The sequence below is a fragment of the Acomys minous genome, assembly GCF_964271855.1.
Source record: "Acomys minous genome assembly, chromosome: 9".
In the NCBI taxonomy this organism is placed as follows: Eukaryota; Metazoa; Chordata; class Mammalia; order Rodentia; family Muridae; genus Acomys; species Acomys minous.
This window is the reverse complement of record NC_140490.1, coordinates 25,454,435-25,480,074: the sequence shown is the minus strand read 5'-3', so window position 1 is coordinate 25,480,074 and position 25,640 is coordinate 25,454,435. Positions and strand designations below refer to the sequence as shown.

The window sequence follows — 25,640 nt, the reverse complement described above, 5'->3', positions numbered from 1 at the left end:
CTTCAGTGGATAACCCCACACCCTTGCACATATGGGGCAGCGCCAAGTGGATATAGTGGGTTCTCCAAAAAAAAAAAAAAAAAAAAAGGCATAACATTTGTAGGTGGGTGTAGTGGGGGGCATGCGTGGATCTGAAGGGAGGAAATGGGGATATGATATAAACTTAATTCTCAAAAAAAAGTAAGTCATGCTTTTATATAAAGTTGTTCGAAAAATGTGAACTAGCTGTGAAGACATCACATGCTACTTGGTTAAGCAATGGTGCAGACATGTCTGTAACATACCACTCTGGTGTGTGTTTGGGAGCTGGTTTGTGGAGGATGAATCAATACTAGGTAAAGCAGACAACCTCCAAGTGTGGTAGCTCTCACCACGCTGCTGAAAACAACAATGAAAAGGCAAATCTTGTCAAAATGCAAAACAATTCTCTCTGCCATTACCTTCATGTTTTCGATTCCTAAGGTGAATCACAGGCTCTTACTGAGCCTCTGGCCTGTAGGCTTCCACCTCAACCCTCCCCCGCCCCCCCCCCCCCCATTGCTTCCCTGGTTCTCAGAGCTCTGGCCTCAGTCTGGAGCTTCCTCACTAGCTTATCTGGATCACCCACTCCAAATGCATGTCCTGGGACTTGCTGGCGCCAATAATTGCAGAGCCAACCCCTCAACTCCTTATAATGAATTTTTCCATATATATGTGTCTTACACACACACGTTTCATTTCTCTGAAGAACCCTAACACCATCCTAAATACCCACTTTAAAACTTTCCCTATTCCAACATAAGTCCTTTCCCTGCCACACCCCAGTACCTTCACTAAAGGCCCATCAGAGTACCTGTTCTAAAACTCGAGGTCCATGTCTCCCCATTACTGATGGCAGCTTTGCAAGGGCAGCAACAGGATGGAACCTATGACCTTGTGCCTGCTAGACAGGTGCTCCATCACTGAGCTACACTGCAGCCTTTATCTTTGGAGTGTCTGTTGCATGCTAGCCATAGGGAATGTAGGACCATATCCACGCAGTTCTATCCAGATTAATGCAGCCATAAGCAGCTCACATAGTGGCTGCCCAAGACAAATGGGTATGAATCTTGTCCCAGGAAGTTTCACAAATAGTAAACAACTATCACTCTTAGGCTGTGTCATCTAATGCCAGGTCTGGTGGACAAAAACAAGTGTACCTGGTAGAGTCCATTAAGTGAATTCCTGAAACTGTCATTAAACATTATGACAAGTAACACAGCTCCACACAAATGAGTGCTGACAAAGAACTTTAAAGGGTGACCCAGAAATACCAGATGCTAATAAGGACCCACTAACTTAAACCATTTATCCTATGTTTTTGTTAGCACCTGGGGCCCAAAGCTTTGACGACTGTTATCAGCTGGTACACCTGAACCAAAAACACCTGGCCTGGAGGGAACAGAAGCAGTTGCAGGTGACAGACAAAACCAGGCCTGAGAGGTAGGGAGTTCGGTTCAACTAAACCCAAGGGTTCTCACCACTCCTGTCTCTGGTTCCTGGCTGCCTCCTGAGAAGCAATGTAAGCCTGGACCTCTGGACTCCAAGAGCAAGGAATGGAAAGAGAGCAGCGGCAAACGCAGCCAAGCCCCATGCACCCAATGCCATCCTCACAACATGCATCACTTTGAGGCATCCACGCAGCTGGGATCCAGCAGGGCCTAGATGGGAAGACTTTTCACACTTTTTCTAGATGGCAAACATCTCGTAGCAGGAAAATTCCAGAAGAGCAAACTTCCCTATGAAGTGGAAAAAGAGAATGCTGGCCACATGCCATCAAGGGCCCAGAGGCAGGGACCTGACTGGCACCCTGATGTTCACTCAGAGAAATGGCATCAATGCTTGAGGTACTCTAGGCCAAAGGGAGGCTGCTGGGAGGTACCACACCTAACATCAAGACTGTATAGGATTTCCAGCTCCTGCTGTTGCCATGGCCTCTATTTCTTGATACTTGGTCCCTTGGAGCCTAAGGAAAAATGTTTTCCCCTTATGAATGCAGCACAGCTCCTCTCCTTCCACAGGGAGGGTTGCCACACTGAGCTGCAGATGTCCTTCCTCTGACTTCTCTCCTGCTGCTCTGTCACTGTGGGCTTCGTGCTTCAGGCTCATGAACAGCACTGCATCCTACACAAGCTACTCCATGGGCTCTTCCGTCTCAGGCAGCTGAGCTCCTCAGGCATTCCTGTATGGCTGCAATCGACCTTCTCCCTTTCCTCTCCATTCACACCCCCAAGGCCTGACCCTTTGGGATGGAGAGCTGACGCTCTGGGTACACATAGGGTCTAGGCCTTAGCTGCAGTGTAGACCCAACGGCAGCACAGATGGAGCCTCTGGTCTATATAACACGGAGCCTCTGGTCCTCTGCTTTAACCCTGTGGGCTAACCCCAAGAAAATCTGAAAATGCAATGCACACCTCAACCACGCGTCCTTCCTTGCCAACAGTCCCGCTGCCTCATGAGCTGCATATCCAGGAAGCCTGTGAGGGAGCAGAAGTATAGTTACACTGTAGGAGTAAGTCACGTGCAGGTAGGAGAGATGGCACTCTCTGGGTGTTTATTTCTGTCTCGGGTGTTCTGACTTCCACCCTGGCCCTTCCCCCACTGTAAGCCATCATCTAGGGCTTGGGAAAGAACCTGACCTACTCAACCCTTCTGTATGCTCACGAGGCTTCACTCGCAGCCTCATTTCACCTACCAACCTCCTCGCCACACCGTACTCCTCCAAATTGCCTGGTGTGACCCAGAGGGAGAGGCTGCGCTGAGGTTTAAGTGTGTCCTCCAAGTCTTCATGTGTGGAAATATAATCCCCACTATGGGGCTTTAATGAGGGGAAACTAAATCTATTTATAAGTAGAGTAAAAGAAGGGAAAGAGGTTAGGCACAGTCATTATAGCTGAGTGTCTGTGACTGATCCCTGATGACTTTATAAGAGGGAGAAACACTAAGGTACACAGCCACATGCGTCCCGGCTGCATGGCCTCCCAGCGAGAAGGCCTTCACATGCACTCCTCTGTCTGGTATCTCCAGACAATGAGCTGCAATAAACCTTTGGGGGTTTTCCTGTTATATTTTTGTTTTTGAGATGGGGGTCTCATTATATAGCACCGAGCTCTCGCCTTCTGTCCTATTGAAGCCATCGGCCAGTTGTCGTCTAGTCACCGGTTTCCTAAGGGCTCTAGTTTCCCTAAGTAAGCCTAAGTCCTTGGCCTCGCTGTCACTGTTGTCAATGCCATGCTGTGACCTTGCACTGGCTGCTGTTGTCCTAACCTGTGAGCGTTCCAACTCAGCTCTGCCAGGCTTAGCCCCTGCTGCTGCATTAGTCATCCATATTGTGCAGACCAGTCAGAGGGTTAGCACTGTAACATGTTCATCCATCTTTTCTTTGTAAGTCATTTCCGAACATTCATTCCCACATAGAACATTTTCAATGGAAGTTACCGAATAGATGACACAAACACGTAAATGAAAGAAAGCAATAGTACGAACATGAGGAGAGAACCGAGCTCAGGAGATTCCTTGGCATTCTGAGTCCGAGTTCATATTCTAGAGAACGAAGAAAAGTAAGATAAACACCAGCCTTTTATACTTTAACTTTGTATACAGAACACTCATTTTCTCCAAATACTTTTAAATTTTATTTAGTTTTTATATGGATGAATATTTTGCTCACATGCATGTGTACCACATACATGTACCACATCCCTTGGAACTGGACTTGCAGACAGTTGTACACTACTGTGTGGGTGCTGGGAATTGAACCTGGATACTCGGCAAGAGCAACAACTGCTCTTCACTGCTGAGCCATCTCTATTACCTCCAAATTTAAAAATGAGAAAGATGAAAAGTAATTCTGATGTGTAGAAGAAGGCACTCAGTATCTATTGAGGATGGGCCACAAGTCTTAAAAAAAAAGAAAGAAAGAAAGAAAGAAAGAAAGAAAGAAAAGGAAACAGGCAGCTGAAACTCAGGCCATACAAGCAGTCTTCTCTAAGCAAGACTCAGGGCTGAAGGCAACCAATGCTAGGGCTGGGGGAACAACATGCAAAGTATGACGCCTTGCCATGGTGGGTGTTTTCCCCGCCTCCTTCTCCAATATGTTGGCCTCTGAATTGCCAGAGGAGCTTTCCCTGAAGCTGCCGTCTGTAGCTAACAGCTAACAGCTAACAGCTAACAGCCTGGCCCTCCAGAAGGTAAGGAGTAGAGCAGACACCAGCACTAGCCCCAGAGAGAGCGGTCCAGCCACTGCCTACTCTCATCCCACTGGCCGCTGCAATGGCCCTCGTATCAAATTGCCTATGTGCCCCACTTTCTTCTCCCCCATGCAGGAAACCTGTAAGCTTCAACCACTTAGCTTGGCCTGTATTGACTGTCATGACTTGTTTAATCACCATGAGCTTATACGCCTTTTCTCCTGCTTGTCTGTCTACTGAGTTTGCTTCATACTCAGCAGATTTCTGAGCATTGGTTTTGAACAGAGTTCCTTTCCTCCTACCGAGGAGAGTTCAGGAACAGCTCAATGCCATTCTACCATCCCTGAGTTAAGGAGCTAGCCGGGAATGCTCCACTCTGATGGGAAAGCACTAACAAGGGAAGATTTCCAAGCCGGACTTTAGCAGTGGTTCTCAGCCTGTGGGTCGCCACCCCTTTGGCAAACCCTGATCTCCAAAATTATTTACATTATGATTCGCAACAGTAGCAAAGTTGTAAGGTAGCAGCAAAAATACCTCTATGGCTGGGGTCACCACGGCTGCAGAACTGTATTAAAGGGCTGCAGTGTTAGGAAGCATGAGAATTAGAAAAGCACAGCGTTAAGAGCTTGTGCCACGATGTCACCCGTCTACCCACTTCGCAGCTCCCCTGGCTTGTCTGAAAGCTGTAGACCCGCAGACAAGCCAGCGTGAGGAAGGACGGTTTCTCTCACAAACACAGAATGATGCAAGGTCATAAAAACACCAAGACCAGGGGTAAGGAAATGTGGGACTGCAGAGCCTGGGCCAACCACTCTGTGGTTCATAGCATATAGAGATGTATGTTTCTATCCCTAGGTCATTAAAATGTGCAGAAGAGGGTGTGCTGCAGAAAGGACCTGGGTTCCGTGCACCGTACCCACATGGTGGCTCACAACCATCTGAAACTGGTTTCAGGGATGCAACCTCCTCTCCTGGCCTCTGTAGGCACCAAGAACACATATGGCGCTCATACATACATACAGGCAAAGCCCTCATACACATAAAATAAAATAAATCTAACCAAGAAAATAACCTTTAGACATAGGCAGGGTAGAAAGGACTGAGATGACGTTCTCATTACTCAAGCAACACCAGATGCCGTTCTATCAGCTTTTGAGGAACCAAATGGAAGTGCATGGCAGTGTGGAGAAAGTGGGTCTATGTGGGGACTGAAGGTAATGCATGCACACACTCTGGGGAATGAGTTGATAAAGCAAAACCAAACACCATGAAACTAATAAAAATATAACCCAGATGTGGTACACACACTTGCAGTTCCAGCATAGGGAGGCTAAGAAAAGAGGGATACAATTTCAAAGCTACCTTGGGCTATGTAGTGAGTTTAAGGCTAGCTTATGCCTCATAACAAGGTCCTGTCACCAACAACAAATAAAACACACACACACACGTGTATCTTATTATGGAATACTCTTCTAAAATGAAAGACCAGGGTCAGTCAAATGGCCCAATGACACTTGCTAAGAAAGCCTGGTCACCCACCTTCAGGCCTCAGAGCCCACATCAAGGTACAAGGAGAGAATTAAGTCCACAGAGTTGTCCTCTGACCTCCACACTCGCACTGTGGCACACACGCTCATGCCTGTGTATGGATGCCTGTGTATGGGTGTGTGTGCATACACACACACACACACACACACACACACACACACACACACACACTCGAACAAAGAGAGACAATAAAATAAAAAGACTACTGAGAAGGGTTATATAAATCCGCACATATTATGGTAATGCATATAAATATATATTTGAATGTACAAATAGATAAAAAGAGATCCACCATTTTAATTAAAGATAGACTATAAGTGTTAACTATTACTAATTATAATACAAAGTATTAGCTTTGTAAGGGTTTTCCTACAGTGCACTATAAGTGAACGAATCCTTAAAAAAAAAAATCTTATGATCAGAATTTGTAAGCACAAAGACAAAGTGGACAGTCATGATTTGCACCCTTTCACTACTACAGAGCTGGCAGCAAGGCCCTCTCTGTGCTGTTTCACTGCCCCAGGATGTATAGCCAGGCCTGATCCACCAACCTGCAAAGCTGGTTGGGAAAGCAGGTCTCTTCCCAGAAACTGCTTTGCTGGAGTTTCCATTCCAGCTACGGAGAAGTTTGCCCAGCAGCAAAATAATGTGGATGGAAAGAGGACAAATGAGAGTCAAGACAAGGGCACTGCTCTGGGAGCATCCTGCTGCTATGATAGCGTATTCTGACCAAAAGCACCTTCAGGGAGAAAGAAGTTCAAATGGCTTACACTTTCAGGCCACAGGTCACCACTGCAGAAAGTCAAGACAGGAGCTCGAATCAGAAACCATGAGAGAGGGGCTCCTCACATGCTGAGCTGGCGTTCTTATGCAGCTCAGACCACCTGCCTATGGACTGTAGTGCCCACAGTACACGTACACCTGCACCCCTACATTAACAATCAAGAAAATCCCCACAGACTTGCTGGCAGGGCAGGATAATCAGGGCAGTTCCTCAGCTGAGACTCCTTCAGGGATGACTTTAGGTTGCACAGGTGACAGCTACACCATATGTAAATACAAGGTGCTCATACTTGGTAAATAAAAAGACCAGCAAATGGAGACATCAACCTGTTCCCTCTGGGCCAGAGTCAATGATTTCCTCTGGCTCTTGTGTCCACACTTCTCAGTCTTCCCAGCTGCTCACTGTGTCTGCCTTTTGCCTTCTGCTCAGATACCTTATTACTTATAAATAGCAAGTCTATCTCTACCCATCTTTTACACCATGCTATTTTTAAGTGCCTGACAGAAACAAATCAGTAAAATAAAACTTACCCTTTCAACTGACCTTAGCTGGCACACAATAAATTGGTAAGATGTACTAAAGATGGCTGGGTTATATGACATCAGTAACAACTTTTCCAGTGCTGGCTTACCCTCTTCATTACCAAATTCCTTTAAACGTTCTTACGATCATTCATGAGGCATAAGGGGAAATGGCTTCAAGCAGTCACCTCATCACTGGTATGGCTGCTTGCTCCTCTTCTCACTCCCACCCTCTTATAATTTCTACTCACCTGCCGAAGCTGGCACACTGGGGCTTCCTACAGAGAGACTTCTTTGATTCTCCTTCTTATGTTCTTCCCAGTCAAGATAAAGCACCCCACCCTCTCCCATAAAACTCTGTAACGTCTTACTGTTTTCTCTGTAACACAGAAGGTCTTGAGTCACAATTGTGGAAACATGAATTTTAATAAAATCAAACAAACCCTACCACCTTATATTACTGAGCCTCAAACTCAACAGAGGTCTTTTATCTTCTGTAGCATTTCTGGTGTGCACAGCATAGCTAGGCCAGCTTACTGAACAGTGGTCACTAGCTAGCTCTCCTACAACTGCCTCACAAAAACCTTCTGACCAGATGTGCCCAAACCCATGACTACCCAGCATCCCTCACTTTGAGCTACCTCTACGACCCATGATTCCAAGTTATTCTTTCAAAAAATTATTACTCACATGTGTATGCGTGTTACATGCATGAGAAAGGAGTATGCTACCCTGTTGCTAACTCATTCCAGATTTACACAGGTTCCAGGGACTCATTTGGGTTGTTAGACCTGCACAGAAGTACATAACCACTGGGCCATCCTGCCAGCGCCCAAATCACCCTGGCTATAAATAAGCACCAGCTCTCAGAGTGCGTCGTTGAAGCATGACCTCCACCAACTGCTAGGATACAAGTCCTGACCCAGTGTGATAACCAGGACACTCACCAGTGCCCCCACCTGACACGTGCCTAACGAGGCTCCCCAGGAGGCTATGTCTCTCATGGAGGTGACATATTTCTTTGTCATCATACTGGAACAGTAACACCTTGAGAATAAGAACCAGGTTTTCTTTTGCACACACACACACACACACACACACACACACACACACACACACACGTATGTATATTTATATAAATTGACATTTTAAAAATCATAAACCAGTTTTTTACAGAGACCATGAAAGAAGAAAGAACACTTGTCACCTCACTACTCTAACACAAAGATTATAAAGTAAATTTTCCTAACATTTTTCATATTTTGTAAGTTGCTATCCATAGATTACATTTATATACACTATTATATATATTGTATCTTTTATTACTGTATTGCTTGTCTACTAAATTTAATAGATGCACAGCTATCCAATAAGTGGACTGACCATTTATTCCTCTTTATTGAAAACTGCCCCCTTACACATTTCCATTGTCTTGGGTAATGGTGCATGCTTTAAATCATTTTACATAATTTCAAACCCTTTTTGTGACAGTACTGAGTCAGAATGTGGCTGGACACCTTGGTTTCTACTGAGGCACACTGCCTGCTTCGTTAGTTCCATCTGTCCTGTATCTTGGGTACTAGCGATGATAAACAATTCCAGATTCCCAGAGACCTGTTCGCCCACATTTCTCCCACAGTCCTCACCCATCCCAGTCATGACCCAGTTCTTAGCGGCCTGTGACTCTTCTCCCATCACACACACTACATAAATTACATATATGTAACATTTCTAAAAGACACCCTCTATAACCCTTTTAACTTATAAGTAAAAGATGGGCCATCCTGGATCTCCCAACAGGCTACTTCAGCACACTTCACATATGAAGCATTCAGTGTGCGTGTAAACATTCCTTATTGTTAAAGGATAACACTGAGAAAAGGCTAGCCGTTGTTGGAATCTCATTAGTCTTTTCCTTTTTTAAATTTTTTAATTATTTATTTATTATGTATACATGCCTGCACACACACCTACATAACAGAAGAGGGCATCAGATCACATTATAGATGATTGTGAGCCACCATGCAGTTGCTGGGAATTCAACTCAGGTCCTCTGAAAGAGCAATCAGTGCTCTTAACCTCTGAGCCATCTCTCCAGCTTCCTCTCTTTAGTCTTTTCACAGGCTAAAATAACAAGCTAGACACAAAAGGTAAGTGCCACTCTGTAACAATGGCAAGACAACCTTCTGATCTGTTTCTCTTCCACTGCAGAGAGATACACTCCTGCTGGGCAGCACTTTCCTCAGGAGGACGTGCTGGTGCTGCATACTGCAGGGAAGCCTATTAAGACCAGAATGTTCCAAAGGGAGGTGAAAGCTTTCACCCTGCCAGGAGTGCTCCTTAAAACTCAAAAAGGAAACAATTCAAAAGCTTCAGAAAGTCCCTGCAACTGACCAGATGGACTAGGCCCCACCTTTCTCTGTGCTTACGGAAGTGGTAGGACCACTGCTGAGAGAAGATCTCAGTCCAACCCAAGCCTAGGAGAGGCAGAGACACTCCCCAGCCTGTCCGGCTGCCTGCAGACTGTGCACTGCCACCTGGGTTTCCAGCTTTCATAGGTTATCACCCACACTGGGGTGGGCTGTGGTAACGATGCAGCTGTCTTTGAGTCATTTCTGCTCCTGGGGGTAACCCCAATACAACTCACTGGTTCACCCATCAGTACTCCGGTGCTGTCTGACTGTGAGCTTCAGGTTCCTATGTGGGGTGAGTAGGCTTTCATTTCCACAGCAATAGTGACACACAGCAACCACATGGTTTAAGAAAAGCTGTTTTTGTTGGCAAGTCGCATTTTCACATCATCATCAAATCACACAAACTCCCTTTCACACAGAGTTGGCAGTGTGGAAGAAGGGAGGACGTGTGATACTTGTTTTGCTAAGTCACAGCCCTCAGATCACTGTCACGTGGATACTAAAGAACTATCCTAAAGAACTAAAGCTCACACTGTCACTTACACAGCTGTGCAGGTCACACATCCAACTGCTGCTACTGTGACAGCATGGTAGTGTTTTTATCAGTCACCCATTCTACAGTAGAAAAAAATATGTAAATACAGTTCACCAACTTAAATACCACAAATATCACCCAATAAAGAGCAGCTCTATTCCTCTTTTGCAGCCTGACCACTTTTTAAATTGTGTGGCTGTGCACACGTGCACACAGGCATGTGCCTGCATGTGGGGGTGCAGAGGCCAGGGTTTAACATCAGTTGTCTCTCTCTCCTGCTCTCCATCCTACAGCTGGGGTTTTGGCTTTGAGACAAGGTCAACCACTGAACCTGGTCATTGCTATTTCAGCTAGGCTGGCCAGCCAGCGAGCCCCAACGATCCTCCTGTGTCTGTCTCCTAGCACTACAGTTAGAGAGCACCATGCCCGGCTTTTATGTTGGTACCAGCGCTGAGATCGGGCCCTCACACTTACGTAGCAAATGCTCTTACCTACTGAGCCGCCTCCCCAGCTCCAAAATTGTGATTTTTTTTTTTTTTGGTTGCAAAGAAATGGCTATACCAAAAAAGAAAACCACAATACCCATTTTTTTTTTAAAGCCAATAAAAGTAAAGCACAATAAACGTGCTCTCTAGGCTGCACCATGTACGCAGAATAGCAGTTAATCTAACCCATCCCTCAGGGCCACAACAGCACTGTTTAGATGACAGCTGTGGGGCTTCATCTTGGTGAGGTTTGGGGCCCTGAGCCACATATGTTGAATGGGTGTCCCTTCTCTGAATGCTTGGGGGCAGAGGCACCCAGATTTCAGATTTGAGAATATTTTTATATCCATGATGGGACTTTGGGGGATGGGATGACCACAAGATTCACTTACATTTCTTATGTGCCATTTACACACAGCTAAATAACACTTCCTGCAGTGTCTCCGGAACACCTGTGTCCTAAGGAAAAGCAGGTGTGGTGTCCTCTCCTGGAGCGTCAAGTCAGCGCCCAAACTGCTCTGGCTTTTGAAGCACTTCAGATTTTCAGTCTTAAGACTAGTCACAGTTACGTTTGTCTTGTTTATTTTAATAGATGAATATGTCAAATGATTATAGCAACTGTACCTTACATTCTGGTAAAGTTACATCTCCTAATTAACACACATATATCACAGGTGTTTAGGGTTAATTTACTGTTTGCCTTTAAAACTGAAGATGACTTAAGACTTCTTCCCACATACTGACTTTTATTATGGTTGAAATATGGTAAGTATAAATACAATTTAATAATGAATCACTACTCACTAGTTAGGTCGTCAGCTGGAAAAAAGACTCAGCAGTTCAGTGCACATGTTGTGCTCATGGAGGCTGGAATTCAGCACCCAGCACCCACATACCAAGCCAGATGTCCCATCAGCACCTGCACCTTCAGCTCTGAAGGGGCCAACATCCTCTTCGACCTCTGTGCACACACAGGCACTCATACACACATACAAACATCTGTGTACACACTCACAGAAACATACATATAAACATACACACACAAATGAACAATTAAAAATAGATCTTTTAAAAGAGAGGTAGAAGCTCTAGGGAACGCCAACAGTCCTCTGAAGTCTTCAGGGCTAGGTGTCTGTAACATTACAGAGGCTACCTTTTAACTTCTGGATGGACTGACAAGTGGGAAGCTGTGAGTTATCAACGATTGACCTACAGTTTGACTGCTGGGTGTTGGGTATCAGAGGCTTACACTAAATGCCCCTCCTCCTAACTGAGCGGTTCTGAGGGTGTTTTTGTTGGGGGCAATCCTTGGCAGAAGTCACTGAAAATCTCGGGAAAGCCGGGAACACTCAGCCTGCCAAGTGCCCACTGTTTATAAACAATTTTACCTGTTAACCTCACTGGCACTCATGAGTTTCCGGAGCCCATCTACAGTGATGCATCAAAACTTCTGCTGCAGAGACTTGGAGAAGAAACTCCCCACATCAAACGCACAGACTAATAAAGTAACTGTAATTAAAAGGAAACACAACTCCAAGCTTCCTGGAAGCCTAAGCAGACAGAAAACATGTGTTACATAATTCAGTGGTGGGCAGAGGAAGCATGCCAGAGCACAAGGAATGACACAGGCCATATGAAATCAAAGTCTCTGAGCATGTCACATGGCTTCTGATGGGCACTAAACACACTAAGAGATGATGTGCTAGGCCACTTTATATAAAATGCAATACTCTTTTTATTAAAAAAATAGCTTTTATGGATAAAATACTCATACTTTTTTAACACCTGCAGGTTGTAACAGGGAGCCACAGGTCCAATCGATCACACACAAGATCAGCCAACAGGTAACAAATCAATCCCTCAGGGACCCCAATTCAATATCCTGCCTCCTAACTACAACCAACCAGCTGAGGACCCAGAAGGGCAGTCCCTCTTCCCAAGAGAGTCTCTTTGATACCCACCGTTCTCTCTTTCCATGATAACTCCCTTAGTATCTCCCAAATATGCCACATCCACCCCAGCCCTTCCCTGAGGCTCCAACACCTACAGCCCAAAGTTGAAGTCAAGCTGCCCATGGGAAGAACAAGTGCATCCTTTACAGGCATCTAATTTGGAATATAAAGTGTAGGATTAAGTGGTTTTCTGGCGATCTAGTTAGAGATCAAGTTATTGTATCACTCTCCAAAATCACTAATAAAACTACCTCTGCATTAAAATCAAAAGGCTTTTGCTGAGGATGAATGCCAACACAAAACCTTCAAAGCAGCCAGTTAGCTGCAGCAGAGTTTGAACCTCTACATACCCGGCAGTTACACAAAGGAGAATCAGACTACAAAAACAGAGCTGCGTTCTGAGCGGGTCTGAACTGAGCCCCGGCTCACCTACTTAAAAGCTGTGAGGCACTGGCTAGTTCCTGTCTGTAAGGTGGCTGAGCACACAGTGAGTTCATCTCCATCATGCCTATAGAACAGCACCCATGGCCATCTGGATGGCATGGGAGGACAAGTCCTTAGTCACATGTGACCTGTACCCTCAGTTATCCTGCAGTGTCTTCTCACTGTCTAGCTTACAGTGAATATGCACTCCTCAAAGAGTAGGTTAACATTCTGTCTAAACAAAAAAGCTTTTAACAACAAGTTAACTAAAACAACCCATATCTCAGCTAATGCAGACACTGGCCAGGGTCACTATAACTCCTGTTCAGCTCACTTACACTTCTCTTCAGTCCATCCTTTACGTCCCTCTTGTTCTTCATGACCAAAACTTTTAAGACCCATCAGCATGAAAAGGCTGAACAGCACTCACCTGCACTCTCTAGAAAGCTTTCCTCAGTTATGAGTTTTCCTGTTGCAGAGAGGACTGGGCATGAACAAGTGCATCTATGCAGGTTAAGCAAGATTCAGATCACATGAGTTGATATTTCCCTTAAAAATTCCTAGTGGGTCAGATGCCGTGCAACAGTAATATTGCATACAGTTAATTCTCCAATGTGGCAAATGGTACTGATATATGCATGTGTGTGAGAGCCAAAGGAAAAGTTTGGGCACCATTCCTCAGGTGCCATCCACCTGATTTTGAGACGAGTTATCCCACTAGCCTGGAACTGCCCAAGGCCAGACTGGTTAGTCACAGAACCTGTCTTTGCATCCCCAGTGTTGGGACGACTGCAAAGGAAAAGTCAGCATGCCTGGCTTTTCTGATGGCCACTGGGAACTGGACTCTGGTCCTCAGCTGCTAGTGTGCTTGATTCTTTTAAGAGGTCTCCACAGAAAGTACTGGAAGATGTTTAGTATCTCACCCAGTAAGCAGAACTCCAACTTCACCTGATTCCCTGTTTTGTTTTGTTTTTTTGTTTTGTTTTGTTTTTTTTAGTCCAGGATGATAGAGGGGAAGGAATAGTCATTGTAAAGGGTCAGAGAAAGTACTTGCCCATCTATTTAAAAGGAGAGAGTAGGACCCAGGGGTGTGTGCACAAACTGCTGTACCAATAGGGACTAAGATCCCGATTGAGATCTAGCCAATAGGTAGCACATTCTCCACAGTTTGGAGATAGTGGGGACTGCCTCTGATAGGAACTCTGATCAGACCACTTCCTCTTGGTGGGGAGGCCTGGTGGCACTCAGAGGAAGGGGAAGCAGGTTATCTGGATGAGACCTAATAGGTCTCATATGATCATATGGTGGGGGAGGAGGTGCCCTGCTGTCACAGGTCTAGGGGAGGGGAATAGGGAGAAAGAGGGAGACGGGGGAACAGGAAGATACAAGTGAGGGGACAACACTTGAATAAATTATTTTCTAAACTTTAATTTAATTTGATTTTAAAAAGGAGAGAACAGAGCCGGGCGTGGTGGCGCACGCCTTTAGTCCCAGCACTCGGGAGGCAGAGGCAGGCGGATCGCTGTGAGTTCGAGGACAGCCTGGTCTACAAAGCGAGTCCAGGACAGCCAAGGCTACACATAGAAACCCTGTCTCAAAAGACAAAAAAAAAAAAAAAAAAAAAAAAAAAAAAAAAAAAAAAAAAAAGGAGAGAACAACAGGTGAGAGCATGAGGTGATCCTGTCCAAGCTGCCTATGAGTATGCCCAGGGTGGGAAACGCGATCTCATGTCTGTCCTTAAGTCTTCGAATTGACGCATCTGTAGAAAAGTGAAGCTAGGATACACTGGGCCAGGAACTGCCTTCCTGAGAGAAGAAAAATAGAATTAGCTACAGAAAATTAGCCATGTGACCTCTGATTGTGCAACAGTGGGAAAGGAAGCACACATTTAAAGGCCTGTGGTGGAGATCCATGGCACCTGTGTGGCACCTGCAAGAGCTCTGAGCTGCATTCTGTCAGCCACAGTCTTCACATGGCACCCACCAGTGGGTCATTAGCGCAGTCTAGAGGTGCTGTCTGAATAGAAGGTAGGAGATAACATATGAATCTGCCAATGACTTTACACTAGTTGCTCCTGAAAGGGAGAAAATGTCAGAACTATTTTCTAAACTAATATTTTGGGGAAGCACACTGGAAAGACTCCAAATTCACCACACCGTTGGAAAGCAAACAAACAAGAAAGAGCTTTTACCATACTGTGGGAGAAGTCTTCCTGTTTAGTCTAAAATAATTCTTTAAATTGTGTACTCAGAGACATAGTAAATAGCCATAATGTTTTTAATCTAAGTATCAGTAATAAAGACTAACACAACAAAATGTGAAACAGGCTTTCTGAGACACTACTAAGAATAAGGTAAACTCTACAATCTTCCTTGTGGAATTCACTTCCTTAGTAGGCAGCGCCTGAACGGGTGCAACCAGCCCGTTTCTGGCCCCTATGCTCCCTATGCACTGGTAATCCCCATGACCTCTGTGCTCACAGTTAGCTGCTTATTTCCAACAGCTTCTGGGGAGTCCATGTGCAGCTTCAGGTGAACTCTCCTTTTCCTTATCCTTGATCATCTATTGAGCCACAAGTGTCCTTGGTTTGGGGTTTGGGGTAAAAGCTCGTAGGAAGAAGAAAGGAGGGCATGCAAACCTTCCTGACGATTCCTAAGGCTTCCCTCCTTCATTTTAAGAAGAAGAAGAAAAAAAAAAAAGGACAAAACTAGTTACTTGGCAGAACTAATGAAAAGTGTTGGGAGAAATAAAAATGTTCTTTAAAACTGTAAAACTGTAAAATGCTTTTCTAATATAATCTATCATTAGACAGAAATTGCTTGGCTATTCTGGTGATGTCAATTACTCATGTGATTATTAGGAATGTCAGAAGTTCCCTACTATCTGACTTGCTACCACAGAGAGCTAAGAAAAGTCTGTAGCATCCTGATGATGCTCGGTGTTGTGTCTGATTACAGATGCCAGGACCCTGTGCTGGTCAGTTAGCGCTGAAGGGGCTGTAACTGAATTGCTGCTTCTAAACAGCGGCTTAACAAGAAGAGAACAGACCTCAAGGTAGGATCTTGATTTTACTTTTATATGACCTTCAACAATATTATCTCTCTAAAATTCAGTCTCTCAGCTGGAAAATGGGCCTGATAAGGAAGTCACAGAGTTTGAATAAAAGAGAAGGCAACATTCAGCATGTCTACACAAGAGAAATATCCTTTATGTTTTACTAAGCACTGTAAACTGTGGATCAACTGTTTAACAGGCAAGAATTCTGTAAGGCTTAAGTTTTTGCTGGTTTATTTATATCCTCCCATTTTTACATAAAGAGAACAGAAATGTCAGTATCTCTCGAACAGTCCCTCACCTTTCTAAATAATGTCACAAGGCCATACTGACTATCAACATCGGTCAATCACTTTAGTAGAGCAGACTAAATAGCCCAAAGCTTTTCAGCTTCCAAGTGTATTAGCATGCAGATAAAAGAAGGACTTCTCAGAAGTGCTAAGCACGGACCTGGGGCACACCGCCACCCAATTGCTGAGTGCATCACTGCAATGTAGCATTTGGCCTCGGGCAGACTCAGCAAAGGTAATAAATAAAATTCTGACTACAGACAGTTTTCATATCTCTTTATGTCGTTTATATAAAAGATCCCAAAGATTTTCAGAAGTATATATTTCTCCAATATAATCATTTACTCAAGCAAAATACCATTATTTCCTTACAACACTTCAATAAAAATGGCAGTTAAAATTAAATATTTTGGCTGGTTTCATCTGCAAAACCTAAGCATGTGTTACAAATGCAAGCACCATCCTAGGAAGGCTGTGTCCCACAGCCAGCCTCACACATGGCTGCTTGTTTACCAATCTTCTTTGTGTTTTCTTCTTTGAGGCATTGTTCTAGGACTCAGCCCTAATAAATAAACCTTGTATGGCTAATTACGTTGCTGCACTAACAATAAAAAGCTGGCCCGCTTCCATTGTGACGGCAAAAATATTCACTGAGGAGGATAATGAACAGAGACTGGAAAGCCCTTCACACAGACCTGCCAGAAGAGGAGGTTCTATATACAAACTAAACTCAGGCAAAGCTAGATACTAATCTATCTTCTATGCAAATGCCAAGCTGACAGCATTCAGCGGGAACGTGATTATTACAGATGGTCTACTCTAAACTTTCTGCTCGATGCTTTTTACCTTGAGTCTCCCCTAAGTACATTTTGTTGTTCTTGTTGCTTTCAGCATGATTTAAAAAGTTTCCATTTCAGAACTTATTCTTGCTGGGTATAGTGGCTTGGTGTATTACCGGCATCCAAACAAAAAACCGCCTAGTCTACATAATAAATCTCTTTCAAAATGTACTTACACACACAAGCATGCACACACATGCACACAATGTCTTATTTTCCTAAGAAAAACAAAATGAGATAGTTAAAGGCTGCAGAGGCTCTCAGATGCTCCACGCTAGGGAAGGAGAATCTTCCCAGTGACTCACTGACACAGCTGCAGCTAAGCATGATAAAGGAATGGACAGGTGAGGAGCTGAAGGAAGTGGACAGTGAGGAGCTGAGGGAAGTGGACAGTGAGGAGCTGAGGGAAGTGGACGGTGAGGAGCTGAGGGAAGTGGACGGTGAGGAGCTGAGGGAAGTGGACGGTGAGGAGCTGAGGGAAGTGGACAGTGAGGAGCTGAGGGAGGTGGACGGTGAGGAGCTGAGGGAAGTGGACAGTGAGGAGCTGAGGGAGGTGGACGGTGAGGAGCTGAGGGAAGTGGACAGTGAGGAGCTGAGGGAGGTGGACGGTGAGGAGCTGAGGGAAGTGGACAGTGAGGAGCTGAGGGAGGTGGACGGTGAGGAGCTGAGGGAAGTGGACAGTGAGGAGCTGAGGGAAGTGGACGGTGAGGAGCTGAGGGAAGTGGACGGTGAGGAGCTGAAGGAAGTGGACAGTGAGGAGCTGAGGGAAGTGGACAGTGAGGAGCTGAGGGAAGTGGACAGTGAGGAGCTGAGGGAGGTGGACAGTGAGGAGCTGAGGGAGGTGGACAGTGAGGAGCTGAGGGAAGTAGATGGTTGAGGAGCCAGGGAAGACCCTGCTGCACCCTGACATTCTCATGAAAGGTAGCTGGAGAGATGGCTCACATGAAAGGTGGAACAGTCTCCAATCTAGCTTGAAGTGAAACAGAAGCCATTGTCTTCCATTAGATTTAATATTTTCAGGAATACGACTCAAAAATATTTCATCACAAAGGCCCAAAGGCTGATTAAAAGAAATATATCTAGTGTAAGACCTAATCAGCTTAATTAACGCCTAAAAAACAGTCAGTAAATGTGCCAAAATAATTGTGCTGTTACATTTGGATAACTTTCAACTGAGCCTAAAACAGTATTATTCTTAGCAATCATTAAGTACTTAAGTAAAGCCATTACTTTAAAGTAAGTATATACTGATACCTAAGGAAAAGCCAGAGTAGCAAATATAAAATTTATAAAGCCCAGAAGAACCTAGGGGCTAGTGGAAGACAAAGGGGCCAGTCTGACTGGGAAACTGAGGCTCAATGGCTGAGTTTACATACACGGTAAGACTGTGTCACAACAAATTAACTGAAAGTGTGGTGAAAAAAAAAAGCATAACATAGCACACAGTACTCAGTCCACATCCATCCTCTTTTGTGATCATGTGACTATAATCCTGTGAGGTCATGAGATTATCTGAGAGCTGCAACCCATGCTGTGTCCCTAACAGAGCAGAAGAATCAAAGCCCCTAAGCCAAGCTTCTGCTAAATGCAGGCCACACCACACCGCCCACCCTAGGGTTGGGGTTGCTTCTGTTTAAGAAAATGAAGTTAAATCATCTGCCATGCGGAACTGCTGGTACCATAAACGCTGCTGCTACTGTAATCTCTGCTCTGACACATATGTGCTCAACTGAGGACGACTTTATTGCCAGCATTAAAATCATCTTTCCATTATAGTGGCATTAATGAGGTAGGTGAACTATTCCATACACCAAACCATATACCGATCAGGGCAGGGTCCTTTGCCTTCAACTACAACAGTTGTTTAATCTTTTTAAGGCTATTTCTATTTAATCACAACCACTTTCAAATAAAGCAGTTATAACAAGATTTAAGAATCTGGTATGGGGTGCTAAAGAGATGGCTCAGCAGTTAAAAGCACTTGCTACTCTTGCAAAGAATCCAAGTTTGCTTCCTGGTACCCAGGTCAGGTAGCTCACAGCCATCTGTAATTCTAACTCAGAGTGAACTGTCACCCTCCTCTGGCCTCCATAGCATGTGCACTCACACACACATTCATGTACACACAAACACACACACACACACACACACACACACACACATGAATAATAAAATATTTTTAAAGAACATGGGGGATTTTGCCAGCCCACAGGAGCAGCTCAGCATGAGAACACTTGCCCAGAGTCTGTAAAGACTTGCATAGCATCATCAGAACCAAGAGCTTTGGCAAAGAGTCAGGGTGGGGTGGGGTATTCTGATATTAACCTAACAAGTGAACGTTTCCCACCAGAGGGGCTTGTTAGAATGTACAACTGCATGTTTCAGTAGGACCTGATACCCAGAGTGCTCCATGCTCTCAACCATATAAAATGCTCATCTGAATACTAACAGTTCTCATAAAACAGGAGAGACTGTCACCCCTGAGACACATAATTCATGAGGGCAAAGGTTGCAGGAATAATTTAAGACACTCAGGCTTTGTAGCATGCTCATGATCTTACTAGAAAATGCAGCATGAAAGGGTGTCATTAACTCACTCCTTATGTGAGGAACGAAGTTCTGTGTAACAGACCACGGCTCGAAGTGCACCTCATTTGTGTGACAGTAATGACCATGTAGGAATCACCTTAAAGCCATCGCATGAGGACTGAGAATGCAGCTGTGTGAGCATTTGGCCCGGCATATGTGGGGCACTCTAGCCTGAGCACTAGCACTGCCAAAAAAGAAAGACAGGAGGGAGGAAGGAAGAAGGAAGGAATCTCTGATGAGAAGTAGAAGAGAAGAAGAAGGGGGCTTCTATAATGCTAGTAATATTAGTATCAATATATACAAATAAGAAGCAGTTTACATTATCAATATACACCACTAAGGAGCAGTTTACACTATAATTATATACCACTTAGGAGCAGATTACTGAACACTTACTATGTTCCAGACCCTATTTCAACTAAATCAAAGGGAACACATAACACACAGAACAACCAATGAACAATACAGATAAATGACTGGTGTTACATCTTGTTTGTTGGTTTCGTTCGGTTTGGTTTGTTCTGCTTTTCAAGACAGGGTTTCTCTGTGTAGCCATGGCTGTCCTGGACTCACTCTGTAGACCAGGCTGGCCTAGAACTCACAGAGACCCACCTGCCTCTGCCTCCCGAGTGCTGGGATTACAGGCGCATGCCATTACCGTGTTACATCTTAATGAAGCAAAGAACAGAGTAAAACAAGATAGAGCCGTGCTGAAGTAGGAAGATCCCAGAAGGCCTGACTGAGGTGACATTTAAACAAAGACTGGAGGTGAGGGAAAACGCACCGATTCAGGAAAGGAACTATCCAAGATGAGGAAGAGCCAGGGGAGGGCCCCTTCGGACGCAGTAGGGAAGAGGACGGTGGAGGAGAGACAGACTGCCCAAGACTGCAGAGGGGAGATAAGTGGGAAGCCCCAGGGCTGCCGGCTGTCAGCACGGAAGCATCAGAGCCACTGCTGTGCTGAGACTGAGAAGAAGGAAGGGCAGAGCAGCGAGGCCTCCTGGGAGTTTGCGGCAACAGCTCAACCCAGACCTGAAGGGGCCCTGGCCAGGGGAGCAGCCACAAAGCCAGCAAAGCAGACTGGGGATGTGTTCTGAGGGCAGGACCAAGAAGATGGGGTGGCAGATGGTTACAGTGACAAGGGAAGCAAAAGCTCGGGTGAGCCCACAGATGACCCATTGGCAAGGGCATGTGTGAGCCCCAGATGATCCTCAGGACAAATCACCGGTGACCTCATGGTGACCACAAAGTCAGTGGCCTAACTGGAAAGGCAGACCTGCTGTTAACTATATATACAAAGAGACTACAGGGCACAGAGCTGGGGGGGTGTGAAGGAGCTCAGTTTGTGTTTTGTTACTTCTGAAGCAATACTAGCCATGCAGATGGATCATTGAACAGGCAGCTATACTAGGAAGCTAAATTTTAAATGATAGTTTATTTTACAGACAGCTAAACAAAAATAAAGTCTAATCGATAAAATGGAACCTTAACTTCCAACATCTATTTGACTAGTCAATATAATGCATTTTCTCCATTATTAACTTTCATTTAGTACATCGATGTAATGCTCCATCATAAAACTCCCCGAACACTATTAAAAGCCCTCACTGAACTCTTAAGATATCTTAGCAGAATCATTTCACTCAATGCGTAATTAAAAATGAGTATTAGCAAACGGAGAAAGTAGGCTAAATCGTTATTCAACAGTATAAAAGGTTCAAGTCACCCCTGTGGTAAATTATAATGATTAGAAATAAAATGCCAACAGATCCTGTCAGATTTCAATGTAGTTTTCACTGCAGACTGAATAGGGCACGAATGTAGCACTCCATGGATACAAAGCTATTCAACTACGGTAGGTTTTCACCTTTAATAAAATAATGTGATCATTTTTAAAGATAGCATATTGATAGTTAATGCAGGCACACTGTGTGGTGGCTGAATGACAACGGCACCCACAGGTGCATACATGTGAATGCGTGGCCCAGGTTGGCAGAACTCTTCAGGAAGGCCTTGTTGGAGGAGGTGTGCCACTAGAGGTCGGCTTTGAGGTTTCAGAAGCCCATAACACTCCCACTTAGCTCTGCGCCTGTGTTTGTGGATGAGATGTAAGCTCTCTCTCGGCTCCTGCTTCCACACTCCATCTGCCTACCTGCTGCCACGCCCCGTGCCGTGATGGTCACAGACTCTAACCCTCTGGAACTATACGGCCTTCTATAACCCTAAGCCACAGAGTCTCTTCACAGCAACAGAAAAGAAACTAAGACACACTGCCTAGCAGCGGCCGGCTGACACGTGTCAAACATAACCCAAAGTAGGGGTTGACCAAATCAACAGCTCCCTCTACCCCAACTTCAGTTATGATTCGGTAACACAGTTACAAATATAGAACCAGGGTCTACACATACACATACAGGTCGTTTACCAAACAGGAAGAAAGATCTTTTCAAATGGCTAACCCAGGAGCACAGCTTTTAAGCACTGTACGCCCTGTCAGAACCACAACCTAAGAATTAGAACTCAGGGGGCTGGAGAGATGGCTCAGAGGTTAAGAGCACTGACTGCTCTTCCAGAGGTCATGAGTTCAATTCCCAGCAACCACATGGTGGCTCACACCATCTATAATGTGATCTGATGCCCTCTTCTGGCCTGCAAGTGTACATGCAGAGCACTGTATACATAATAATAAATAAATAAATCTTTAAGGAAAAAAAAAAGAAAAAAGAAAAAGAATGAGAACTCAGAGACAAGTCCAATGGGATGAGGGAGGTTTGCCCCTGCAGTGCAGGAAAGGGAGCTGCCAGTAAATAATGTGCGAGTTTAGCAAATCAGTGTAACCTCAGTGTAACCTTCAGTATGAAGCAATCCGCAAGCAGGACGCTCTTGAGATTCTTGTTTCAAAGTCCCAGAATTTCCACTATTAACTATGCTGCTCACTAACACAAACAGCCATAACCCAAGAGAGAGAGCTGCAGTCGTTGGCAAGTGGCCTACAGCCCTCAGATTATAAAAACTGAACAGAAACGAGACATGTACTTTCAAAGAGATACAAAAACGTCCAAGCTGATAACACAGAACTGTAATCTCAGCCAATTGGCTGAGACAGGAAGATCACAAGGTCAAGGTCTGTCTGACCTCTGAATGAGTTCAGAGCCAGCTTGGGCAACTTTAATGAGACCCTACCTCAAAATGAAAAGTAAAAAGAAGGGCTGGGAAGGTAGCTGAGGAGGAGTGGAGCATGCAGCATGGGTAAAGCATACGCCTCCCGTTTCTGAGGCCCTGGCAGGCCGAGACTGAAGCGCTGCAAAGGCCACGCCAGCCTGGGCTTTCAATATAAAGAAAATAGAACAGTCTTTTCTACTCAAAATCTAAATCACCAACCAAAGGAAAAGCCAGCTGGTCTTTATTATACTATTATAATAAGTTATTTTGATTATTTCTTTGTTCATTTGCAGTGGTAGGGATGGAACCCAACGCCTTCATCCCTTGGGCAGGTCTGAGTTACTCTATGCCCCCAAATGCCCTTTAGACTCCTCTGTTCATCACCTGGCATACTTGATACAATACACTTAGCACAGTGCCATGCTGAGAACTGCTCAGTATTTGATGATTTAAGCTTCATCATACCTTCCCTCTACCTTCTCTCACCTAAGCCCTCTTTCCTGTGCTACCTAGTTTTAGGTCAATCTGACACAAGCTACAGTCATTTGGGAAGAAGGAGGCTCAGTTGCTATAATGCCCCTGTCAGACAAGCCTGTGGAAAAGCCTGTGGAGCATTTTCTTGATTAGCAATTGATGTGGGATGTACCAGCTCGCTGGGGGTGATGCCAAACCTGGGCAGATGGTTCTGGGTGGTAAAAGAAAGTGGGTCAAGCAAACCTTGGGGAGCAAACTAGTAAGCAGCACTCCTCCTCATGAGGTTGCTGCCTCCAGGTTCCTGCCTCCAGGTTCCTGCCTCCAGGTTGCTGCCTGCTTGAATTCCTGTCCTCCTTTAGTGTCACACTGTGGATGTGGGACTATAAGCTGAAATAAAACCTTTTCTCACCAAAAGGTCATGATGTTTATCATAATTCAAACACCTGAGACATCACCCTCTCCTTACTATTTAACATTCATTACAAAACTGAATGTTTTATCGTACTAAGTTTAAAAAGACAGATACAAAAGGCCTCGCCTTGGAAGACGCCATGCTGCTGGGGTGAGGGGTAACCATTTCTGTGGTGATAAAAATGTCTTGGAAGTCACAGTATTGCCAGTAATGTTGTTGAGTACTGTTAACTGCAAAGCACTGAATTGGAAACCTTGAAAGGGTGGACTGTATGAATTTGAATCCTTTGATTTTTTTCAAATAACAGCAGTGTGCAGTCCTTTTTTAGGACTCCGGGCAAAACGCTTTGTACTTCAGTATCTCAGTAGCTCCAAGCTCAATCAATAGATGACAGATCATTACTGAGGTTCACAGCACAGTCCTACAAATAAAAAAGATGCTATACTCATGACTGCTGAAAGAAGAAAATGTAAAACTCATTTTAAAAACATATCTTAAATGAAAAAATATACAAAGCTGAGAAAGATATATTTTGGTTACTCAGCAAATGTACCCACAGAGAAAACACTTCATCTTCCAGAAAGGCACTAGATCTGCTTTCCACCTTCCTAAAACATACCCCTTTCCCAACTACTCCATTAACGCTATGCACTCACTTCTTAAAAGAGAAAATATTACCTTCCCTTCACAGTTCAGGCCAAGGTCCGATGGTCATTCATGCCCTTGCCATGTTGTTTTAATCGCTACCACACAGTATGTTCTACCCAAAAAATATGAATACATGTTTATATTTAACCACGCCTTCATGTATATACATTGTCTTGGATCACCTGTGGCAAAGCAGGACAGACACTTGCTGAGCTTCACAATGCCAGATCTTGTACCAAAACCCAAAGATTTTGACACCAGTGAAAGAAGAATGCCCACTAAGTTTTCAGTAAATAAATAATACTAATTATTTTACTACTATAATGCACATCTGTATGCTTGCCAATGTTTTTCTCTAATTATTTCAAATAAACTCCTACAAGGGCAACATTGAAGTCTTGAAACTTCATGTTCACTCCCCATCTCCATAGCAATGAAAATATCAGGCTACCCATGAACACTGTGACAGTCATTGAGCTGCATCATCAAAAAGTAAACTGGAAGACTTAAAAATAAATATTTTTCCACTTACAAAGTTGTATAAGAGCTCAAAAGTTAACTTAAGCTCACTTTCTCAAGAAAGATGAAGAAATAAAGCAAGGACATGGTTTGCAAACACAGTGGTGCATGTATGTATGTGTGCACGTGTGTGTGTGTGTGTGTGTGTGTGTGTGTGTGTGTGTGTGTGTGTGTGTGTGTTTACTTAAATAGGGGCTTACTCTTTTCAACCCTCCTAGCCTTTTGATGGTAGTGGACTTTGCTAGGAGATATTAGACCTGAATAACTCACGTACTTATAAAGATAAAGCAAAGTACATCACACTGACTCTAATTAACATAAAAATTATATTTTCAGGAATATTCAGCTGACAATAAACATAACCTCAATTAATGAGTTTTATAAACATGAAAAACCTGATGAGTTAATGTGATGACAAAATAGTAAATGCTGCCTAATGAATTTTCTAATCATCTTCCTTTTATTACTATCAGTGCAACTGATAAGATGTCCACATACAGATGGCAAGCCCAAAATCTTTATGGTAACAGCATTCTCTACCTTGTAATGTGGAAAAGAATGTTTCTTTCATACACATAATACTACATTAAGACCATGAATACGTGGTTTGCATATATTAACTCATGTAATCCTCACGCAACCCAATGGAACGTTACAGACAAGGAAACTGAGTCCCAAGAAGTCGCATATCTAGACCAGCAGGTTACAGACAGAAACAACCTCTCTGGCTGCCTGAGCAGCCACCACCATGTAATACTGCCTGTATCTCACAGTCACAGGAGC

General features: G+C 44.3%; 2 protein-coding genes across 2 annotated transcripts in view; one reads left to right on the top strand and one right to left on the bottom strand.

Moving 5' to 3' along the window:
- The window catches only part of UBE2E2 (ubiquitin conjugating enzyme E2 E2), a 281,781-nt gene that overhangs the window by 227,998 nt on the left and 28,143 nt on the right, over positions 1-25,640 (bottom strand). The gene's annotated exons all lie outside the window — the stretch shown is intronic.
- LOC311604861 (uncharacterized protein) lies at positions 11,079-20,055 on the top strand. Its single transcript, XM_084795050.1, has 2 exons — positions 11,079-14,338; positions 14,537-20,055. The coding sequence occupies exon 2, from the start codon at positions 17,379-17,381 to the stop codon at positions 17,928-17,930; it is 552 nt and encodes a 183-aa protein (XP_084651176.1). The 5' UTR covers positions 11,079-14,338; positions 14,537-17,378; the 3' UTR covers positions 17,931-20,055.

Bases quoted from the DNA above. Each gene is read 5' to 3' on its own strand.
- LOC311604861 (XM_084795050.1), top strand. From the start codon at position 17,379: ATGATAAAGGAATGGACAGGTGAGGAGCTGAAGGAAGTGGACAGTGAG.